Here is a 24,803-nt window from a genome sequence, read left to right as displayed (position 1 = left end):
TAATGATGATGTCATCAGATAACAAGTCATGTAAAATGAAAGGTGGACCCTTAAATGACTCGACATGTATCTCTTGAAGAACATGCTCGATTGGGTTCAAAGATCAAACCATGCTGATATCTGGAAAGGGAAGTCTCATAGAGGAAAATTGACCACATGTAGTGATGATGTCATCAGATAGCAAGTCACTTGACATTAAAGCGCACATCTCCTGAAGTACATATCTGATTGGGTTGAATCTTTCTCAATAGCTGCAAAGGGAAGTGTTATAGATGCAAATTGACATCATGTAGTAATTATGTCATCAATTGACAAGTTATGTGACATTAAAGTTGCATCCTTTAAAGCTCTATTTCTCCCTTAGTACCTGGTACATGTTTGATTTGGTTTAAATTGTGTTATATAGAAGGTAGATGGCATTGTTTGATGTTGACACCATCAGTTACAAGTCATATAACATGTCAAGATGACAGGGATTGTAATGTTTTAGCAGATCCATTTCAATTCCAGGAATTAAGTTGCTGAAAAACACACAAATGATGCGTTGAAAAGCTTCCAAATCTGAAGCACCTCTGTCTGTCTGTGGATATTAATTGTAATAACAAACATCTTCTAGTTCTCTTTTAAGTCCTTCAAAAATTCATCACAATTATTGCTACGTACGAAAAAGTTGCTGGGACCAGACAAATTACTTTGTTATAACCAGGACATTGTTAAAACGTATAGAAAAACCGAAAAAAAACACACAAAAAATTCAAGAAATTGGGATTTGCAGATATTACCATTTTGTTATAATAGTGTTCTTTATATCGAGAGTTGACTGTACACTGTGAAACTGTAATAGAACTGGCTATGGATTGATATTCACATGAAGTATTGGGGAGCCAATATAAAACAAATAACTCCGCTGTCTGTTCTTGACAGAGAATCAAGGCAGCCTTCCTGATGATGAACTTGTTCAACTGAGTTCACATTTGGCATCTGAATGGCGAAAGCTTGGGTCATTTCTTGGGCTTGGTCACCACACACTACAAGCCATAGATCTAGACCAACATTCCACAGAGGGCAAAGCCGCAGAAGTACTCTTCAAGTGGCGGCATACTTTGTCCAACAAAGAGGATGCATATGGAATTCTGTCAAAGGCACTCAAGATGTGCTACCGCTTGGATCTTGCAGAAGTAGTAAATAGTAAGTGTCAATTTATGACCTTCACTCTTTCATTTTCAGTATTTGCTGTGCTGGCTTTTAATCAGTCATGATTTAGTGACAAAAGTGTTTCATATGTATTGACATACATGTACATGTACTGGTAGTCACATTTATTTTTATAATGTATTTATAACTGGGTATTCCCACAAAAGAAAGGGAAACTCCCAAAGACAAAGCATGGCCATAAGAGACTGAAAGAGTACAAGCCCTCAAAGCCTACGATGCACTTGATGTTTATTGATGATATTGCTTTTTGACAATTATGAAACTCTGATTGATCATAACTATAAGGCCTGAATTTGAGTAAAGCTGAGCAAGGTCTTTTTGGTGCATAAATAATAACTCAAAGAAATGTGTCTTATAAAATGTATTTTTACCCTAAATAAACGTTTCTGAAAAAATCTTGTTAAAACAAACTGGAAAAATACATGTATATGTCTTAGTCTAGTAATAGTGAAAGTTTATAAAAATTGAATTTGTAAAAATGGACTTGAAAAAAATACACCATACAAGTGAACTATACACTTTCTGTTTCGAAATGCATTCTTCATGGCACTATTTTAGGCATAAGTACAGTACATGTATGGTAGCTTCGGTAAACGGTAAATGTTCTGCTACAAACACTTGTCTCTTAGTTAATAGTTGAACCATCCCATAAACATGAATTTTCAGTCTGTCCTCTCTAAATCCACTGGACTTTCACTCAACCACTTGCTGCCTGGTGGTTTGAAAAATGCAGTGCACATAATCAGGACTTTTTCAAGATTTTCAGTTCTCAAAATTCTTCAGAAATTCATCATTTCAATAAATGGACGCTTACACCCACATGAATTACTGTCTGGTGGCCACTCTAGTCTGACAGACAAAATCTATTGACGCCCGAGTATTTCAGCCAGGCCTGCAGCCTTGTGAAAAGAGCACAGATTGTGTGCGGTGTTATGTAACATTCTTTTGTTCATGAATCTGGTACAGTGCGCTGCTGACCTCTTTTCAATAGGGGCCAGATTAGCATGCAGCAGTGTTGTGTGGCTCAACGCTGTGGTGGTGGAACGCTTTTGTCCCCAGTGGTAATCCGCTTGCACTAAATGCCCCAAACCATGGTATACTGTTTCAAAACTAGGCTGGATTATCTCCACTATTGAGATGCCTAGCAGCCAGGTCTTTTGTTCCGAGTCTGGTCTTTTGTTACAAGGCCTAGTTCCCTTTGTTCAATTTTGGAGACCCTGGCCACACGTATAAACACACGGTGCCCGAAACCAGATTTCCCAGTGGCAAGTGGTTAACCCTTTGATGACAGGAATTTCTTTCTGAAAGCCAACTCCAAGAATTCCAGTCTTGCTTGGTCACGAAGGCTGCCGGCCAAACCGCAAATTCTCGGTATGTGGCCCTGCGTGCTCTGCACGCTTTGAATTACACGGTGAAAAGGCTGATTGTTCGGTGGTACGCGGCTCTACTCATGCTTCCACATTCCCGTTGCCTCTTTTGAAAGTGGGGACTATTGTGAAGCTGGTGATTGTGATGCAAATTCGGTCTTTCCATTTCTGGGCTACACACAAAGGCCAATTACCATATATACAAGAGCCAGGGTCTGCCTTCTTTCACCGTGTTTGCTCGAGCGTGGGCCGAGAATAATAGCAAAAAGCGGGCTGAGGATCTAGATTTTTATGGCGTGTCTTGCTGCGTCCCGGCGCGGAGGGGTTAATGAAACACTGAATAAAAAATACTGAGTAACAAAATCACTTTATTGACAATAGTATCTAACTGCATGATGCTCAGTCCGAGCTAACACTTGGTACAGTGACTTATTCCACAAGCTGTCCCAAGACATTTTTATTTGCCATTTTTAAGACTGAATTGAAGAACTTTAGTGATCATAACCAGAGAAATGCATTCACATTTACCAGTGTCCGTAGAATGCTTGGAACCTATTGTTTATCATAAATGAAAAACAGAAATTGTCAAATTTGCATCTTTCATTGCTATAGTTCATGAGTCTCCTTTTGGGCATATACCTTGTATAGGAGTGCTAGTTTCCCTTTGATCTTGTAGTATACAGAGGAGCTGATATAAACATTGTCATAATTGTAGTTACAAGTTTAGTGATAGTGTGCACTTGCTTGCAAATTTGCGTACCTGCCAAACATTCTGATTTTATCATGCAGAACTGCCTAGATTTCCAAGTTTTCAGACTGCTGAAAATGGGAAAGTAGGGCCTACCAATTTCCATGAAAAGGGGGATAGAAAACTCGGGAAACAAAGGTGCTAGGCCTATTTGCAGAAGAAAAGAGGGAAGAGAAAAGAGGGTACTATTGGCTGTGTCAAAATGGAAGTTTTTTAACACATACACTGTACATGTACATACATGTGCATGGATGTTTGTAGATACATGTAGCTTCTCTTGTGCGGCTGCTTATTTTGCTATAGGTTCCTACATGTGCAGATTTTTTACTTTTCAATGTTGGCAGGTATGTAATTATACCAGTAATTTTCATGATTTTACTTCTTCCTAGCAACATTTTTCATCTAATCGATCAAGTATACATAAATGGGATTTTTAATTGTGTATTCTCTAAACATAATAGTACCTGGTACCATACTTGTAGACAACCAGTAACAAGAAAAGGGCATATTATTATTTTAGCTGCCAGAATTAAGGGCCGGCGACCATTTAGACCTGGTTTGAAAAGGGCCCTCCCGGTAAGCTCGCCCTGTTGCAAAAACCCCTTTCATACCGGCCTGGCTACCAGCCTGGGATGCTAGACTGGTTATTGATCTCGAACTTCTCCATCCTGGGGTGTATTGTTTGCAAGGACTGGCACATGTAATCTATCCCAGAAGGAACCAGCTTGTGGTTTTTAATCCTTCAGCACTATACAATGTTTACACTAATCCGCTTAGACCCCTATTCATCTGTGGAAGCATGGTGGGGGAAGCCTTTCATCAGGGACTTTGAAATGCAGATGTGCAGACAGGCCTGATACCGGCCTGGAGTAGCCTGAATACTGGGAAGGCATTATACATTTTCAAACTGGGTCTAAATGGTCGCCGGCCCTAAAGAGATTTTTAATGCTGAGTCAGATATCTTGCCTTCCATTTATGGAATGACCCTTATTTTCTTTTCTCTGGGTGGTTAGCTGAAAGTTCAGTCTGTATATTTATGAGCTGGGTTAGTTTCTCCTGTAGTTAAAAGGAAAGATTCACCTGAGGTTGTTAATCTCCAGGTTCTACCGGTATCTTCATTTCACTGTTTGTCTAGATATGGCACGAGAGCATCAGCAATCTGCACTTTCTCCTGGCAAGGTGGTATACCAAGATATGGGAGGTCATGGCCCAACACCACACCTTATGAAACCCAGTGACTTCTGCAAAACTAGTGCACCATCTTTACCTATCCAAGCTACCAGGCCAGTCAGCTTTACACATATATCTGGTATGATGCTGTACTGTAAATGTGTACATGTACAGTGCAGCGTACATGTAAGAGGGGGGTACCTGTATATTCCACCAGGGAAGAATTCAGTTTCTTCTTGTTAAGCACACACCTTGTGTCTGACTTGGGTTGATTATATACTGCAAACAAGGCAAATATATGGTCATGCTATGTACGCACACTTAAGATCTCACCAGCAGTGGTGGGTTTTTTTACGCTGGTAGAATACTCCCACTTACTATCTGCTTACATAAAAGTTTAGGTTTATCTGACCAGAGGCAGATTTTGACAGGTGATAACATTAACCACGACCTGCCGGGTGGATTTCTCTTGAGCGGGATGTGATGGCGGGACCTTTTTAAGATTTTCTGTTTTCAAAATTCTTCAGAAATTTATCTGTTCATTTACTGGACATTTATACCCACACAAACGACTCTCTGGTGGCTATTCTAATCTGTCAGGCAACCTTTATTGATGCCCGAGTATTCAACCTAGGCCTGCAGCCCTGTAAAAGGGAGCCCAGAATTGTGTGGTGTTGCATAATTTCCTTTGTTCCGGTGAATGCCAGTAGCATCTTTTCATACGCGGCTGGATTAGTGAGCAGTGATGCTGTGTCGCTTATCAATGGGGCCCTGGAGCCCTTTTTTCCGCGGTGCTAATTTACGGGCGCACTATGCCCAAAACAGTGGTATACTGTTTCAAAACAGTGCTGGATTACCTTCAAAAAATGGAAGTCGAAAAATGATGGTAATTCCCAGTAGCAGGTCCTTTGTTCCGAGTGCAGTTCTTGGTTACACAGACCAGCTCTTTTGTCCGAAACCGGGCGCGCCGGCTTTGTGTATAAACACACATTGCCCGAAACTGGGCTCCCCGGCAGGAAGTGGTTAAGCAATAACCTTGTAGACCGTGGGCCAAACAGACAAAGCCTGTACATTTTTTACACGATCGGGCTCAACTCCTACGACTAACTAATTGTCACATAACAAGGTGTTAAAAAATCGGAACTACAAATTGGGGGATGTTCATATGGAATTTTCCTGCATGTTAATGTTTAGCAACAAGAAATAACCACCAAAAAATCTTTTAAAAATGTTGAACATGGCTCAGGTCATTGTAGTCTGGTCTCCATCCCGACAGTTTATTATTGTATAGTAAGGTGGAAAGCTTACGGTAGCACCATTCAAGGATACAATCTCTTTGTGTTCAGAACCATACAGACTCACAAAGAGATTGTATCCTTGCATGGTGCTACCGCAAGCTTTCCACCTTAGTTGTCTGTCACCATGAATAGCTTGAAATTCTATTATATAGTACTTGACGTTTGGGGATCAGGCGTGACCATGAAATTCAGCATGGCATCATCAAACGAGAGCCACTACGACAAAAGTAAAAAATTTTGGTGTGTGATTCATGTCCTTAACTCAGTTACTGGCAAGTAGGCCTGTGCCGGGTACCCGCCCGTCGATTTCAAAACCCGGTTCCATTTTTCCGGGCCGGGTACCCGTAAAAAAGTAAATAAATTAGGAACAAACATTCATGCATAAAATGTCTGTGAAATTTCTTACTGAAGGACAGACTTCATGGAAAACCACCATGCCGATGAAAACCCGGTCCCGCGGTCATACACGATACTTGAATTCGGAGATCGGCAGCTAATTTTGTTATCCACTCCGCCCATTGTACGGCAAGTCGTTTTCCTAGTCCTGGAATTTCCTAGTTCACAAGAGCAAAAAAAACCACTAAAATTCACGGGCGATAGGCCACTCGCCACGTGTGATTTTAAATATTTCTTTAAATTGAATAGTCATATAAACCTTTGCATCTAATGTCTGCTTAATCAAAATGACTTATTTAGAGTTTCCGTTTTTGTTAATTTACCGAAAACTGCAAGCTTTTCTCCCACTCTCGGATCGCGCGGCGTTACCATGCAAAGTCGTTGTGAACTCAACTACACGGGCGCAGTAGAAATGTATGTGACGTAATGGGTTCGTCAACTGTGCGGCGCGGGGAGGGTAGCGTTGATAGCTCACTGTACAGTTGAAAAGTTGAGTAAAACCTTACGTAATTTCCACCTTTTTAATTCATTGTAATTCTTATTTTTCATCTAATTTTCTCAAAATTAAAAGATTCTTTATTAGAAAAGCAATTTTTTCAATGGTTTTGGCTGAAAATGGATTTTTCGTAGGGTTACTTTTTATTTGTGAAGACGTTTTTGTCTCGACCCTAAACCGATCCAGAACTAGGAAAGGTGTCATCGTCACTTTCGTCGATCGATGTGTGAGTCCAAATATAAAAGCTTAGATTTTGAAAAAAAATTGAAGTATATCCAGAACACAAAGTTGACTTCTGACCATATTTCACTCGAATTAGCTGCAGTCTTACTAAATAATTTTCGCAATCCGGAACTGGGAAAATAATTGTACCAAACCTATATGAACAAGAGACCGAAGGGGTTTTGTCTTATGAGGGGGAAGTATTTATTAAACTGAACCACTTCATCGTGGTCCGTACCTCCGTGTGGCAAAACTTTCGTATCGCTTAGTCATTTGACAACGTGAAGCGCTGCTATTTTTTCACTTGGGCTTCCCTATGTTTGGTCACATGACCGTTCTTTTTACGGTCACGTGGCCGCTGCAGTGTCAGCGATTGGACTGCCTGAAGGGGACTACAGTTGGGCCCGCGTTGCAATCAGGTTACATGTAGTTTCAGCGTCTTGAAAGCCAGGATTACACAGTTACAGCTACGTTGATTTATTCAACGTGCTGTCCTCGTCTGAAAAGAAATGAACTTGCAATGACTCCTAACCCCATACATTGACTTCCGATACTTTCAACGCCGTTTGAAGCATTTTGGTGGCGGTTTTTTTAATCAGAAACTTCAAAATAAGTGGATATAATGGTGTGGGCATTGTTCGAGTTACGTTGGTATTTTTGTACATAAAACTTCAAGCCTTTTAACCCGTGACACGACCAGCGCTCATCATTTGTGCACACCACATGCGTTCCGCGTGTACGTGGTCATGAAGCATCCGGGACATTTCCTTTGAGCGTTTGCAGGTGCTTATATCATGTACGTGGTTTGCAGCTCTGTTCTCTTTTCTGATGTTCCCCGTGAAGATTTGTATTTCTGTTTCATACACCCACAAAAAAAATTGCCAGCTGAAGGTAACAATTTCGTTTGATAAAAAGGTAGGAGAGATTAACTCCGACGTTTAGAACAATGTTCTGCTTGCTTCTTATGTACCAAAAAGAACCGTGTTTCGGGCACATAATCCACCGGGTCGCGCGCAATGCCATTTGTTATCAGGCGATCTCTTTTCCGGGTACCCGATGTTAACAAAAAACGGGTATCCGGTTCTAAAAATACCCGCTAATGCACACCCCTACTGGCAAGGTAACACCATTTTCAGAAGTGTCATGGGATAAAGTCTAACACTGCGTGGAAAGATGGCAGAGTTGTGAGGGCCATTTCACTGAAATAGTGCAAGACTTTCAAGCAAGTCTTGATGTGGCGAGCGACGACGTTTCCATCAGTAACCACAGGTAGGCCAACTTCGACGCTACGTAGACACACGGTCAGGACGACTGATTTGCCTAATATGCTTCTTTCAGTTTTTAATGTTCTTAGGTGTTGGTTGTTTTCCTTTTGCATATTGAGAACTTTACATTAAATTTATGCAATCACGACTTTCATCATGTACATGTAGGCCAAGGCCCGTAGGCCATGTAGGCCGAGGGTCATTCAGCATGTTCAGCTCACTTGAAGTTGCAGTCTGGCAGTTGCACTTTGCAGATGGATTGTACTTTTGGTTGGCAACATTTTATGTATGGTTACATGTATTGAATGCTTTATTTTTGTTTTTCTTATTTTCACCATGTTCACTGTCTGTCTATTGCTTGTCTCATGCCAACTAGGCCTACAGTCATTGTTAGCCAACTTGACTGATGACAAGTCCACCGTTAAGAATGTCTCATCAGCAACAACTTAATCGCAATTGCTTACGAAACAAAGTGTCATTACGCACATTGTACAGTACATGTACGTGGAGGTTTACACAAGCAGTGACAAACACTGTGCCTTTACACATCCTGATTTTTAGATTGTCTTTATGACAGGTGCCAGTTTTCACCATGAGTGGTATCAGCGGTTCACAGATGTTCAAAGAATCAAGTTTGCTGAGAAGAAACAACTTAGAGGTGTGCACATAACCCACTTGTACATGTTCAGGTAAATGTTTAATATGTACAGCACATGTATGTACTTGGTACATCAGTTTGAGTGTAGTATATATCAGGAAGAAAAAATGAGAAATGTCTAGGCTGTGACCGTTCTTTTGCAGGCTTTTCTTGTGGGCCAAGTGTGTGTGTGTAAATTTCAAGCGCTTAGAAGAATTAATTCATAAAATTTTTCAATGTGTTACAAAGGAGAGAACAATTACATTTGGAAAAAAATCAATTGTATTTTATTACAAGACCTTTCTAAAAACATGTTGTCAATTTCTGGAAATTAGTGAAAGAAAGTACTGTACATTACTATTTTGTTTGCCATGGATCAGGAGAATTAAATGAAACCATACAAAAATGTCCTTTGCTCTCCCAAATAAAAACCAAATAATCTGTGACCCAGTGCCTGAAGTCACAGTTGCCAGTATTTTTAAAAGGTTGACACTATGTTCTAAGTGTACATGTACGGGTAGAAATCGATTCCCGTGTTTGCAACTGCATTCAGTTCATATCTAAAGCTCATATTGTTGGAAATCATTTTCACATGAATGTAGTCATGTTCTTGTAAATAATAGCACTTGTATTTAATGTATGTATGCAGCTCCAGGAATCCTGACATCAGTTTTGTGGAGAGTGATGGAACCTCATTTTTGAAACAATATGTATTGTGCAAGCTGCTAAAAAATAATATTTTATCAAGTACCCATCTTCTTTGTGCCAGTTCTGCAGGGCCAAACGAAGGATGACAACCTACATGTACCAACAGCTGAAAAACGTTTCCTACGTTCCGAAGGTGCAGGAGTGTCTGCCACTGACAGGAGACACATGCTTCCCTGCAGATGTATCATTCGTCGTTCTGATCAGTGGAAGACAAACCCACTGTCCAGGAAGAGAAGACTGCAGCGGCTAGTGCAGTGTGAGACCAAGACAGGTGGTTTGCTCCTGGAGGTGGCGTATCATGAAGGATGAAGCCTTGCTTGTCAACATCCATGGAGCTGATTTAGTAGCTTTAGAGGCCTGTTATTATAAGCAGTGTTATAATAGGTACACACAATTCCTTCGGGTAAGCAAGAAGTCGTCAAAAGTGTCTGTAGACAAGAAATCCTATAAGCTGTCTTTCAGTGATTTTTGTAGAAATATTATTGAGGCTCGTATCCTGGAGAAGAAGGATATATTTCGGTTGACGAAGTTGACGCAACTGTATATTAAAACAGTGCAAAGAGTGGAAGATATTTCTTGTCCAAAATATCGATCCTCCAACTTGAAGCGGCGGTTACAAAATGCGTATCCTCAACTGCAGTTCCTCAAGTCAAGCAGGAGTTGTTCTTACTGCGATATTGTCTTTACCCAAGAACTTGCTGTTGAGGATATTGTGGAGGAGAAGAAGCCTTTGGAACCGGAAAGTGCCAGCAGCTCAAGTGAAGCTTCAGAATCAGTGGAAGAAAGGGGAAGACCACATGTCCCTTTACCACCTCATGATGAAGTTGTTCCTCACAAAAGTTCTTTTTCATGCGGCGATGAGTCTCTGTAATAGCTTTCAGTCAAGTTCGTCACTGGCTTCATGGCCTCCCTCTGCAGAGGATCTCAACTTGGATGTAGCTTGAAAGATTGTTTCAGTTGAATTACATAATTTCCTGGCCTGGGTAACTGGAGCATCTGAGGAGCCCACAGGTGAACAGGTACAACAACCAGCAGATGTTCACAGGAAAATGCTGAGCATAGCACAAGATGTGATGTATCTGTCTTCAAAAGGCCGAAAGCAGATGCCAAAGCAGACTGCTCTTGCTATGACGATCCACCACCTCAGTGGCTCAGCACAGCTTATTGAGATTTTGAATGGACTTGGGCTCTGCACGTCTCATTCCATGGTACTGCAACATGACTCAGCACTTGCCCGGCAGCAAATTGACTGAGGGCCACATCAACTTCCACCTAATGTGCTTCCTGACACCTTTACGACATTGGTTTGGGATAATAACGATTTTGGGGAGGAAATCAATAACACATAACAAATGGTATCGTCATCCAGTGAAATGAGGTCGGAACTGCCGCCATTTCAGCAGAGAGCTCAACTTCCTCAAGCAAGAAGACGAGACAGAGGTCACTCCTGGCTCCCCTGGTTGATATCACTGAATGTCATGGCAAGAAAAAGAAAGGACCTCAACCTTTTGGAGAAGAAATTCCAACACAAGAATCAAAGCATTTGGAAGTAGAGAGAATACAAGGAAAATTGACATGGCTTACATCCTGTCCAAGATCCCAGAAGTTGGAGGCCCTCTACTGCTAACCTGGACAGGTTTCAACTCCCTACTCCACAGCACTGACATCCCTCCTCAGTCAAACATAGGCTATCAGCCAGTCATCGATGCCAGCCCAGCTGAATACTCCACAGCATATACAGTCTTGTTTCATAGTGTACAGATAGCTGATTGCCTTGGTTTGGATGTGATGCTCATTGTCTTTGACCAGGCCATATATGCCAAAGCCCAACAGTTTTGTTGGACCAATTCTATCTTTATGCGGAGGCTGGTTATCTGTCTTGGAGAATTCCATACAGCTATGGCCTTCTTGGGAAATGTTTCAGGGATGCTGGTCTAGAAGATGTAGCTGTGGAGTCAGAGCTGATAGGTCTGGGGTCTGTCAACTCAAGTATGAGCGGTCACCACAGCAGTCGTAGTGTGCGAATGCACAAGATCATCTTTGAGGCGTTGCACAGATTGTGCTGGCAGGCCTATGAAGAGACGCTACCAGAGAAAGAAGTCAACCAGACTCTGAAGACCATCCAGTCCCTTGCAAATACACATCCATCAGGTGCGTTCATGGAGCAAGTATGTTCAGATGAGTTTGACAACATCCTTGCAGGGTATGACAGATGGGCGTCAGAGAACCAGTCGAAGCCAACATTCACCATGTGGTGTACTTACATTTATATGGCACAAATCTTGCTGCTTTTCATCTGAGGTACCCGGGAGGGTAATTGGCAGTTGCATTTATCCGCAGTCTGATCGATGATACCGTGGATGATGGCTTTCGACAGGATAAACTATTCCAGATATTTGCCAATCTGCTGGATGGAGATGAGCAAACTCTCAACCAAACACAAGTCAGTGTTCGAGCATTTCATAGGAGGAGAATTTTCTATTCAGTGACAGCAAGAGCATGGTTTTGCTCATTGCCTTGTGATCAAACCATAGAGCAAACTGCCAATCGGGACTCAAAGACAAAAGGAGGACTCATTGGGATCACACTCCACAAAAGAGCTGTACATTGATGGATTCTGTCTTCACACCATAGAGCAAGAATCGCAAGGCAGTGTGAAGATATGCCGGGGAAAGGTGACATATCAAGGCAAAGGAAGGAACTAGACAAAACAAAGAAAATCAGAGACGAGAAAGACGTCAGTGCAGTGATTGCCACAGTACAATCAATGATTAACCCATTCACTTCTGAGAGTGAAGCGTTGCTCCACATAACATCAGGAGTGGCAGCTGCAGCAGAAATTAAATCTGATTTGCTCTCAGAATACTAAAGGTGAAATGGCAGATAACACATTCCTCAGTGTAAGATTGCAGAAAGGTGCAGTAGACATCTTCAGTGCCATCAAGCCGTTGAAGTTGAAGACATTTGCTGCTATAGTTCATAAACAAAACAAGCAAGGTGAAAGGGAAGGAAATTGAACTGAAGAGTGATAGGCACCTTTTCACTAGACTCCTGGTCTTTGGTCAAGTTTGGAAACTGGACCTGGAAGATCTGATGACTTACTCTCTTGGTTCCCACCCATTTCCATTGGCTTCCCATGATGGCTCTCTTCCGAAGCATCCAAAAGCCAAACTGATGCATTACATTGAATCATTGGCAGCAGAACCTTACATCACATCCATACCTCAGGGAACTACATGGATAATAGATGGCATGGCTATGATCCAGCAGCTGAGAGTCAGAAGTCTGCCGGCTAATTTTGGATTGTTAGCTTATCAAATACTACAGAAGCTTGTCAAGTTGGCAGTGGATAGTGGCTCATCCTGCATTCACTTTGTAACAGACCAGTATCCTGATGACAGTATAAAAAATGCTGAGAGAGGGTTATGGGCACGTCAAGTGGGAAACAGTCAATGACCATTTATGGTCGGCATCAAAAATCCCTGCTCAGTGGAAAAAATTTCTGGCTCATGGAGAAAACAAGGAAAGGCTCATCGAGTTCCTCTTTGTGACATGGTGTAAGTCCCCAGAGCTGTTCCGTCATGTGCACATGTACATAACACGTGGTGAGACTTGTCATGAAATGCACACAAATATGACAGGAGATAAAGTAGATGCTGTTGAAATCACTTCATTGAAATGTAACCATGAAGAAGCTGACACACGGTTGTTGCTGCACAGCAAGCATGCTGCTAACAGTACAGAAAATGTCGCCATAGCCAGCCCTGATACCGATGTATTTATTTTGGGGATTGCCCATGGCCACAGCATTGATGCCAATCTCTTCTTCCATACAGGCCAAACGCAGAAGCGCACTATTGACTTAATGAAGGTGCGCCGGTGCATTGGGCAAAGGGTTTGTGATTCGTTAATAGGTTTGCACTGTTTTACTGGATGTGATTCAGTTAGTTCATTCCATGGAAAAGGAAAGGTTAAGGCCCTGAAATTGATCATGCAAAGTGATCAAAGATGTGATCCATTCATGGACTTAGGCAAAAGAGCAGAAGTGACTCCTTCCTCGGTTGACTCCCTGGAGGAGTTTGTTCGTTGTTTTTATGGTGTGCCAACATGTAAGAAGGTCAACACTGCTTGTTACAACTCCTTGTGTTTATGCAGCAAAAACGCTGAGTCTGCCATGCCCCCGAACAGAGACTCTGGTCAAACACATTGAGCGCGCTAACTATCAGTCTCTCATCCATAAGCGTAGCTTGGAACAGATGCCTAATATTCCATCCCCTAATGGACATGGGTGGAAGATTGAGGAGGGCCGGTTGGTCATTGACTGGATGGAGCTCCCGGCGGCACCAGATTCTGTCCTTGAGTTAATGCACTGTAGCTGCAAAAAGTCAGGATGTGATGGGGTTTGGTGTTCTTGTAGGAAAAGTGGCATTCTTTGCACTGATGTGTGCAGATGCAGTAACTGTGTAAATCGCAAGCAAGATCCCTCCCAACATGATGAAGATGGTTGTGATGGTGGCTCTGACACTGATTCAGATGACAATTTGAGTGATTTCACCAATAGTGAATAAAGTTAACGTTCTGAGTTTCGAATACTACCGGTGCAACTCAACTCACTTCAGTGAAACTTTATAAATTTCTTTTCTTTACCTTTGCATGCTTATGTCATAGTAGACCTTTTTTAATTTTTTGGAGAAGTTGTTTCATTTAACCACTTTTGTTAATCTGTTCTTTAGTTGTGCAAGCAACTTGTGGTGGATGCTGCATTCATAGTTGCATTCTAATTTCACCTGTGCCGAAAGTAACAGGTCTTTTTCTGACATGTACATGTATTTTAATGACCCACACGCTAAAACAAATGTACAGAGTAGAATGTTTTGACTTAATGGTATAATCAAAGTTTTCAAGAAACATGTTTTTGGTTTCAAAATAGTGAAACTTTTTGCCTGCTTTTATGACCACTTAGGAATATTTAGCTTAGACGTGATAGAAATTGCAAGTTTATCAGAAGTCTAGAAAGCGTCTGTTTCGAAATGTGGATGTTATTGGGGAAAAAATAACAAGGTTGTTTGTAAACCAAGTTCAGGGACAAACTATATTTCCTTCAGAGATAAGTGCTTGGTCAGTGTTTCTTGGTCATGTCGTGCGGTCATTGCATCATCTTGTAAAATAGAAAATTTAGGTTGGACCCATACTGTTGCAAGACGAGACACTTTACCTGTACATGTGTACATACATGTTGTTTGTAACCACAAAAGTAAGCCTCAATTCATGGAGCGTTTCTACCATCCAACCGCAAAATTCATTATGAAAGAAATGTAAAGTTTTAATTTGCAGTATTTGGCGTGATGTATTTTAATACATTCTTCATTTAGTTTGAAAAGCTCAACTTTATCTTGGGAAAAACAATACACAACAATGGGTAGAAATACTACTTAATAACCTTTATCCATTGTTAATCAAAACCTTTCACAAACTGTAACATTTTTCTTCAGCAAAAATACTTTGCAGCCAGCATAGCACAGAATGTGTATTTTTGGAAACAAATGAACCAACTGTACTCTGCTGTACTGTACTGTGCTGGTAGTGTTCCTTCAAACGTGAGGTTAGTGGAAGGATAAATTTTTTTTGGAGAGAGCACATGTTTGATCACTATCATATCCATGCCCATGGGTTAGCTTCAAGAAAATACACTTTGTTGCATGTACATATGTGTTTCTGTCTATGAAGTTCCTATGAATGAATTTCTGATAGTTTTACAGTGCCAACTACGTAGGAAACAGTAATTGATGTATGCAGTATGTGACATGTGCCACCCATCCAGATAATTTTCTAATAATTTCAATTGATAAGGTTGTATAGAAATCAATACATAAATGGATGACATGTGTTGAAGCCATAAGAGCGTATCTTTTAGCTGGATTTAATCCAATGACTTGTCCAAATGTTATAAACAGACCCAGACCCGTGGATGAAAGTAGCTGTCACTCAAGTAATATTTAGTTGTTTAACAAATTACAATGTTACTTTACTTTTTGTAACTGCTTTAAAGTACCTGTAAACACATTCTGAGAACCATAAATGTCAACCAACTGCTTTCCATTCAAGCGTCTGCTTGAGAAATGATGGAATAAAATCAGTGTACTTTAACATGGTTTTACTGTACCTGTATTTGTTCAAAATGACAAATTGGTAGTTTTCATCATAATGCATTGGGACTTTAAGTCATTTGAACCATGTAAGAATAGCTTTATTTCATTCATGAGCCAGGTTTACAGTGATCGAAAAAGAGCTGAAACTACATTCATGACATTGAATGATGAACCCAAGCAAATAAAAGACAGTTGCAGTGCAACTTTGAAACATCATGGTGATGTGTACATAATGTACACGTCATAATGTTTAGTGTGAGGCACACGTGGCAATTGAAGTTGCTGTGACAAGTTTTCTTTCTTTTAAACTTGAGAAATTAAAGTTCAGCCGTCTGATATGATGGGTACAAGTCCGTGTCACAGTTCCTTGGGTTTGTTACATGCAACTGTGGCATGTTTCTGCATGGTGAAAAAAGTAGGGAGAAAATTTGAATAAGTTGGATTGAATGAGAATAGTCTGTTAATGACACTTCAGAATCAGAGAACCTATTTGTGCTGTCTTTAATAGACTGCAGGCAGAGCAGCATACTTTGAAAAAACTTCTCCCAAGGGATAACCATGAGAGGACCAAGGCACACCTTCATTCAACAAAATTATTTAGGGCCTAACCCAGCAAAGCTGCACATAATTGCAGCATAACAGAATTTTTTTAAAGAGACACGGACATTCGCGCAAATACCTTACAAACACTGTATTCAATATGTCACAGGATGTTGAGTAACAAAGCTTGTACCGTGGGATTTTTTTTAACAACTGAATAAATGCCGATAGAGGTGCAGCTGCACATGGCAAGTATAGTGGGTACCGGCATCCGCGGCAGATCATCATGCAGGCATGGCATGGCAGGCATATGGCATGTATGGGTTGATGATCGAGTCCATTATGCATATCCTCGATGCTGCACTAAAAACCACTAAAAAAAGATGCAGGTTATAGAGATTTATCATCGATTCCATGACTAAGGATGTAGTTTTAAGCCTAGCTTCTACTCCATCAGTGGCATTCCGGTCCTTGGGACCACGGCTACAACTTACAAGATAGCTGCCTGCGCCTAGTAGTCGATACAAACCGTGTGTGTTTTTCCGCAAGTGATAGTCTACAGTGCACAGCTGAATTCACGTAAACAAGGTAGTCGGTCACGCGAGAACTGTAACTGGTTACCAGACGTTAGTGTATGCTCTGGTATTGCGCCAGACTACACAGATTTTTAGGCCCTTTCCGTACGAAATTTACCGTGAAATGGACTGCGTTTACATTTTTTCTCATTAAAGTGCAATAGTTGACAATATGAACAACCTGTAAGTCACGTGTTGTATTTATTTCTGTTAGGAAATGCAAACAGAAAGAAGGCGTATGAGGTGTGCCACGAGAGAAGCCCTTTTGGGCACTTGGCCCATGGTCTATTGTAACATATCATACATATAAAGGCACACATCCAAGTTAAACAGGCAATATGCGTAAAAAAGATTAGTTGAGGGCAACTAGATAAGCACAAAACAGCCGGGATGTGATCAGAATGAGACAAAGCTTGATGTATGAGAAGAGCACACAGGTATGAGAACCTGAAAATGATCACTTGCACCCCTCCCTTTCAGAAGCAAAGACAGGACAAAACTAGAAGGCCTATATTATGCAGGTCAGGTAAGTCAAAAGTAAATTTAATTACTGTTCGGAAGGAAGTCATCCCGCACATAGTATAGGAGAGAACAACTCAAGCAACCAAACAAACCAACATGGGAACAGGAAGCGAGGACAAACAAACAGAAACATTACACACACCTGCATACTCCAATTTAAGTGGTAGAAATTAGATAGAATTTAAACATTTGTCCATGGGTTAAGATTTCAGAGAAATGGCAGTAATGGACATGTAATGGCAGCATCCTGAATGTGTGGCAGCCCAACCTCGGAGCTATTACACTTGATTTTGACATCTTGCTTGACATCATAGCAGCTCAGTTCTGGTGCTTCCGTCATGAGCTTCTTGATCTTGTCCAGAGCTGTGTCATGATGTGGGAGCCAGTCAAATATGACGTCTTTGTCAGTGAGACGTCTGAGTGGCTCGCATACTGTGCTCAGTTCGGCAGGAATTTGGCCAGGTATGTCACCATTCCGATGAGTCGCCACACTCCCTGGACGTCTGTGGGGCGAGGCATGTCAAGTATGGTTCTCCCCTTTTCTGGATCAGGTGAAAGTCCATTCGCACTGCACATGTGTCCCATGTAAGTGACCAGACCAGCTTGTACCGCAGCTTGGCTGAGTTGAGCTTCAGATTCCGCTCCCTACATCTCTGGAGTTGGGCGGTGAATGCTGCGTCATGAGAAGCCTCTGCCTCTGTTTCTCAAGAGCCATATATAAGGATGTCATCTGTGATGAATGCAATGTTCTCCAGGCCTTCCAGACACTCCTGGAGCCTGCACTGGAACTCTTCCCGTGCCGATGAGATGCCGAAGGGCATCCTCAACCAGCGGTAGTGCCCGTAAGGTGTCCAGATGACTAGACAGCTCATCGAGGATTACTTGGAGGAAACCATCCTTTGCATCTACCACAGAGAAGATTTTTGCATCCTTCAGTCTTGGGGCGACTTCCTCTACTGTGGGAATAGGATAGTTGTTGCGCTTGATTGCCTAGTTCAGGCCATATGGGTCCAAGCATACCCTGATTTTGTTTGGCTTTCTGACAACTACCATATTGTGGATCATACACCACATTGCATTTTGGGTCGAAATGGGCACCCAGACTGGTCAGGATTTGCTGTGGTGACTTTCTCTGCTCTTTTGATTTTGATAGACTTCATAGCACTCCTTCCCCATAACAGTCAGTAGGGTGGCTACTTGGACGGAAGCATCTTTTTTGTCGATTTCTGTTGCCACTGTATAGTTCTACCAGCTTGCCTTGAAGAACTGCCAGTTGGAGACCTGGTCTCCTTTCATGTCCATTTTGGCCAATGGGGGAATGAGCGAGTGCGCCATGATTCATATGTAGAGCGTGTAAAATGCACTGCAATATGTCCGTTACAGGCCTCCGTAGTTCACAGGGTGTCGAGGTCAGAGTGCGCTCGCCGTACACGTGTAAATGTACATGTGCTCGGTAGTCGGTACAGTCTATCTGGCAATACATGTAGCACTACAGCAAATGATGGTGTAAGCCCGCAAGAAATGCACAGTTTATTGGTCACTGTCACAGTCTACCTTGTGTGACAGGATAAGTCTGCACTGCCGATGGATGCTCATTTATCCGTTCTTCGGGATTTCCAGGAGTTTGGCCGGGCTTGTTTGGTAAGGATGCGGGATTCGGCTAATTTCCAACACCATGTTAGGAAGACGGTGTGAGTCCAGGAATAGCGTTTACTGTGTGTGGTTTATTAATGGATTGTGCTCAAGTGTTCCAACAGGGATACGGTAGCCGCATAATGCCACTCCATAACAAAGGATTGAAAGAACTAAAGACTTGTACAGGGTTAAAATTGCTTTAGGGGAGGAACCTCAAGTAACGCTTCTTATAAATCCTAAGAGGCAATTGGCTCTTGACACTATTGAGTCAGTGTGTGCTGCCGAGCTGAGCTTAGCATCTATCTTGAGACCCAAGTATTGGATCGTATTGGTAGTGTTGAGAGGACTGTTTTCAAGAACGTACACTGGGAGGTTGAGTTGATGGCTTCCACTTGTAGTTACATGCATTGTCTTAGTTTTACCAGTGTTGAAAGTCATATTATTAAAATCACACCAGGTAGCAACCTATTCAAATCAGTCTGAAGGACATGCTGGTTGTCAGGACATTGAAAGGCTTGTGAAAGATATCATCAGCAAATAAGGCACAAGTAGAGTAAACTAAGTTGAATATGTCATTGCCCCAGAACACTACCTTGTGGAACACCAGAAGTAACATCCTCCCAAGGAGACACAGCATCCTGAAGGAGGACCCGCTGCCTGCAACCAGTCAAAAATGATCGAACCCAATGCTGCAGCTTACCCTGCAGATTGAACACTGTTGCCAGTTTGCCCAGCAGGATATGGTGCAGTATTGTGTTGAGCACCTTAGACATGTCAAGGAAGACGGCATCAATTCGTGGGAGTCTATCCAAGGTGGACAACCAGGAATGCATAATGTTGGCTAGCTGGGTTACACAGCTTCTGTGTTTACAAAACCCTGTTGATTGCAGTTAAGGAGACCCAAATGTGGTTAGATGATCTGAAATGGCAGTGGATATAATCCGTTCTAGTACTTTACAATAACACAGATGTGAGAACGACAGGCTTACAGCTGATGAATAAAGATTTATCGCCCTTTTTAAAAAAACAGGTGTTACATTGGCACTTTGCCAGATGTCTTGTAATGACCCTGCATTCAGTGAGGCACCGAACAACAGACTAAGGGGGTGAGAATTTTCTGGACCAATTTCATGAAGGATACTCCATGTAGGTAAAATACCATCGAGTCCTGGGGATTTATTGGACAGAAGCATGCGGAGCAAAGTAGCAATTTCACTTGCAGAAACATCAATTAGCGATAGACAAGGAATTGGAAGTGAGCAAGGACGGGGGTTATGGGGAACTGGAGCAGCAGGTTTACACACAGAGGAAAAGTAATTACTGAAAGCAGAAGCGGTTGTATTAGGGTGACAAATTTTACGATTGTTGTGAATAAATGATGAATAAATGATGATGGAGGAGGAGACTGTTCACAGGTTCTAACAAATGACCAGAACCGACAGTTGTTACCATCCAATTCAAATAACACATTTACATAATGCCAATATGCTTTCCGAATAGATGTTTTGACCTCATTGCGGACGGATTTGTACAAATTCCAACCAGTTAAGAGGCCAGATCTGTGAGCTATGTTGAACAGTTTATGTTTCTTTTTTGATAAGTTTCTTTATATCTGGGGTGATCCAGGGTGAAAATCAAGATCGGCGTTTGGTAACCCCAGAAATCGAGTTTTTTATTACAGCATCAAACAAGTCAAAAAAAATTGTTGGCTGACTGTTTGATGTTACTCTTAATTAAATGATGCAGATGTTTTAAGTCTTCATGGTGAGTTTGTAAGAACGACTGTAGTACCACTGGATGGGGGGATGTTGCATGGAATGAAATATCTTGACTACAAAGTGGTGAATATAACAGGATTTGGAACGCTGGAGACAGACAAGATATGATTGGTGAAAAATAAGTCAATGATGGAACCTTGATTGGACTTTTTGGGTTGGATCTTGTTTATCTCTAAGACCCTCAGTGAAACCACGCAACGATATGTCAAAAGTGAGTGTGAACTCCTTGTAGTCGTGTTTGGCTCAGAGAGATTCCATACCTACATGTACTTGTAATGAAGTGATACACAAAACCACTAAGGTCAGCGCCACTCCAGTGTCAATGCATGTTCATGAGAATGACAACCCTCTGACCTTGAGATTGTATATCACCCAGGAAATGAAATGCTGTTGGCTGTTGGTTTGTCTCGCCTAACACAAGACATACATGTGTACATATCAATCTGGATCTGCAAATCCAAGAGTCCTTTGAAGAACACCTCAGTCAAGTCAGAGAAGAGAGCCCGTACTTGTTGAGCTCAAAGGAATAATCGTTTGCTGGCTGGCCAGACAGAATTGAGGATCTGCCAAAACCACTCCGCCTGTATTGGTCCTTCTGCGACAAATTGTCAGTAGAGAATGGACTCCACAAAGGAGAATGTGTCCACATTCCTTATGGTATGCTGGGATACATGCTGTCAAAGTTATGTAAAGAGACACCAAGGCATGGAGAAAACCAACCTGTAGGTCAGGGAATGTGTTTTGGGGCTCCATATATATGCACACATTGATTACTGAGTGAAACTGCCCAACCTGCCAACCTTTCCAGCACTCTCAGGCACTAGAATCTCTTATGTCACACAAAATACCACTAAATTTCCATCAAGCATAATAAAAATATGCTGCAAGTATTTTAGACCTGCATACTTGAAACAGAGGTGAGATTTGTCAGGATTTTTTTTTGACGATTTCAGGATTTTTCAAACAATGTCCTTTAAAATCTGAAAACCTTTGAGTTAAATATTGAGGTGTTTTACTGAAAGTTGATATACATGTATAACACAAGAAATAGGTATTTTGAGGGATGTTGTTTTAGGCAAACTTGAATCTAACGGTACCATTGGCCCTACACTGATGTGGGGCCCACAAACCTCTAACCAGTAATATCTTTCATATAAATCTCTCTGATAGATCATGGCCTACCAGACACAGTTCTGCGGGAGTTGAGTGAATACATCATAGGGGAATGGAAGAAAATCGGCACATTCTTGAACTTGGAGTACCCCATTATACTTGGAATAGATCAGAACCATTGTAACTCAGAAGATAAAGCTTACCACATGCTAATGACATGGCGTTCACGTCTCAGTGAAGGGGCCGATGCTGTTGCAACACTTGCTGCAGTACTAAAGACTGTTGGGCGAGTGGACTTATCAGAACGACTCAAAGGTATTCTGTCATATTTATCGTAAAAAATTGTAAAAAAGAATTAGGTAATTAAACTCTACTATCTACTTGACCTTGGAGTCAAACTTACAAGGGATTTGAGTCATGCCTTCATCTCATTGTGAAAGTTATGTTTAAAATTCATGTGAACAATATACATGTAACATATTTATTTCAATTTTTATTTGCAGTGGGTGCATTTCCCAGTCGTCTTGTTTATCAAACGTTCAATATGCATGCTAAACCTGACCATTTCTTCTTTTCCAATCACATCCTTCACATATCATTTGTAATTGGTGTAACATAACATTTATGGAGAAAACTTTAGCAGAATCATAACATCTGTATACCTTTAACCCCTTCACGGTGGGATTGTTTTGACCGCGACTGCTGGGCAGTGGTATGCCCTGAATGGAGGGCTTTGTCCAGCAGCAGGCCCCATTGAACCAGCATCTGCATGGTGAATAGACTGTATGTGTGGTATGCACTAATCCTCACACAAAGGTGCCATAGTAGTAGTCCTCCATATCGAAGGGGTTAACAGGTATTTTTAACCACTTTATACCGGGGCATTTTTCAATGTTGATGATGCTGGGCCGGCATGACTATCATTTTTTCCATTTTCAAAATCCTTTAAAAATTCATCATTTCATTTAACGGTCATTTATAGCGGCACCAAGTAATGTTTAGGCACTACTCTAAGTTGACAGGTGGCCTTCATTGATGCCCAAGTATTTCAGCCAGGCCAGCAGCCTTGTAAACAGAGCCCAGGTTGTGCGGTGTTGTATAACTGTCTTTTGTTCACGAACCTGGCTTAGTGCACTGCTGACCCCTTTTCAATAGGGGCCAGATTAGCATGCAGCGGTGCTGTGTAGCTCATCGCTGAGGTGGTGGAGTGCTTTTGTCCCTGGTGGTAATCCGCTCGCTCTCAATGCCCCAAACCCTGGTATACGGTTTCAAAACAAGGCTGGATTATCACCACTTTTGAGAGTGAAAAATGTCGATAATGCCCAGCAGCCTGGTCTTTTGTTTGGAGTACGGTCTTTTGTTACAGGGCCCTGTTTCCTTTGTCCGAGTTCGGAGACCCCGGCCATGCATATAAACCATACGTCTCCGATCCCGGAGTCTCTGGCAGGAAGTGGTTAATATAACTGTCCCTCAAGCAATTTTCCCATTTTACCAGATGATAAAATCACCAACATGTTAAACACTTCCAAGAACTTGACTCCCACACTCATGACAATCAATGTTTCCCAAATAACAAGCACATCTACCTAGATTACCAAAACTTTAGATAATAATTGCAAAAATACCTACTTTTTCAAGCTTAAAAGAACATTTCACAGTTACAAAAACTTAAACAGTTCATAAAAAATATCCTGAAAAAGTCATGATGGCGTAGGCTGATATTTTCCCTGTAACATCGCATTCACATTGGGCTTGTAGTTCTTGAATAGTTGGCCTTCACATTTTCAGCTTTAAGGATCTGTTTGTTGACACTTGATGACGTCATGACATCACTGTTAAGTACTCACCTACATATACATGGTGCTTGGTTGAAATTCATTCAAGATCCAAGATATAATGGTGACAAAAGCCTGAAACAGAAAAAGGACTTCATTTCTTTTCTCTACATGTACATTTCCAATAATGCACCCCTACGGTGCACTTTACAAACAGCTGCACTTGGTTTATATAAAATGCAGCAATGAATGTTTTTGCTCCTCATTATTACTTCATACTTCATGCTCATTATTATTTCATTACTTTAATGTTTTTGTAAAGTCACTCAGAGATGGGAATATCCCCCTCCCACTTGTTGACCAGCTGAATGGGCTTTTGGTCATCTTTCTCTACTTTTTCGCAAGTTTTTGGCGTATTTTTGAATTTCTTACCAACAAAAATGTTTTCAATGGTACTGCCCTGTACTCACACAGCAAGGTTACTTTCAGATATGTTTGGTCAAGAATGATAACTCTTTATCCTTTTTATCTATTAATTAGGACATATGGCTCAGCAACTTCAATCCATGAATGTCCAGTTTACACAACAGCCAGAGGTGATAGATTGGCTAGCACATTACACAAGAGATCCACAGCAGCAACAATCACAGGCTGATGCAACACCTGAAGCGTGTAAGTGACCTGCATGTAAATGTACCAGTGTTGGCAATTAACATATGGAGTTTATAATGTAGATGTAATATGATCTATGAGAAAGTGATGAAACACATGTGCGTACCTTTGAAGTTTTAACGTGAAAGTAGCAAAAAGCACAGATGTGTTTCTGTATAACTGGCGTCGTCATCTCATAAATTTTACATCTTTGTTAAAGTTGTTCTGAAAATTTATCAGCAAAAATTGCTTTGAACACATCAGTGACAACTAGTACTTAATAAGGGTTAATAGACTGTACTAGGGTCCACTGATGCATTGATGTTAGTTGATTATTTGATATCACTGTAAAATCCGTAGCGCCAATATCAAATTTTTAACCATGTCGAAATATTGAAAATCTTGATTTTGGGAATGATTTTTGAAATCTCAAAAGCAATTCAGATCATTGACAAAATAAATCTCCAGTTTGAATTAGGACACAGTGCCCACTCTGAAAAACATTTTGAGATCTTAGTAGCTTTGTTTTAAACGAATTCTCTG

At 41.3% G+C, this 24,803-nt stretch overlaps 1 protein-coding gene across 3 annotated transcripts in view; it reads left to right on the top strand.

The window, feature by feature from the left end:
• The window catches only part of LOC110986601 (uncharacterized), a 51,773-nt gene that overhangs the window by 9,907 nt on the left and 17,063 nt on the right, over nt 1-24,803 (top strand). For all 3 annotated transcript variants that reach the window (XM_022248601.2, XM_022248592.2, XM_087134383.1), the window contains 4 exons: nt 925-1,188; nt 4,466-4,639; nt 21,892-22,149; nt 24,150-24,281. In XM_022248601.2, the coding sequence (XP_022104293.2) occupies nt 925-1,188; nt 4,466-4,639; nt 21,892-22,149; nt 24,150-24,281 (828 nt within the window). The remainder of the gene's footprint in view (nt 1-924; nt 1,189-4,465; nt 4,640-21,891; nt 22,150-24,149; nt 24,282-24,803) is intronic.

The sequence above is a fragment of the Acanthaster planci genome, linkage group LG03 (genome assembly GCF_054643075.1).
Source record: "Acanthaster planci isolate LZ-2023a linkage group LG03, COTS_SCS, whole genome shotgun sequence".
NCBI classification, from domain to species: domain Eukaryota; kingdom Metazoa; phylum Echinodermata; class Asteroidea; order Valvatida; family Acanthasteridae; genus Acanthaster; species Acanthaster planci.
This window is presented reverse-complemented; position numbering and strand designations above follow the sequence as displayed.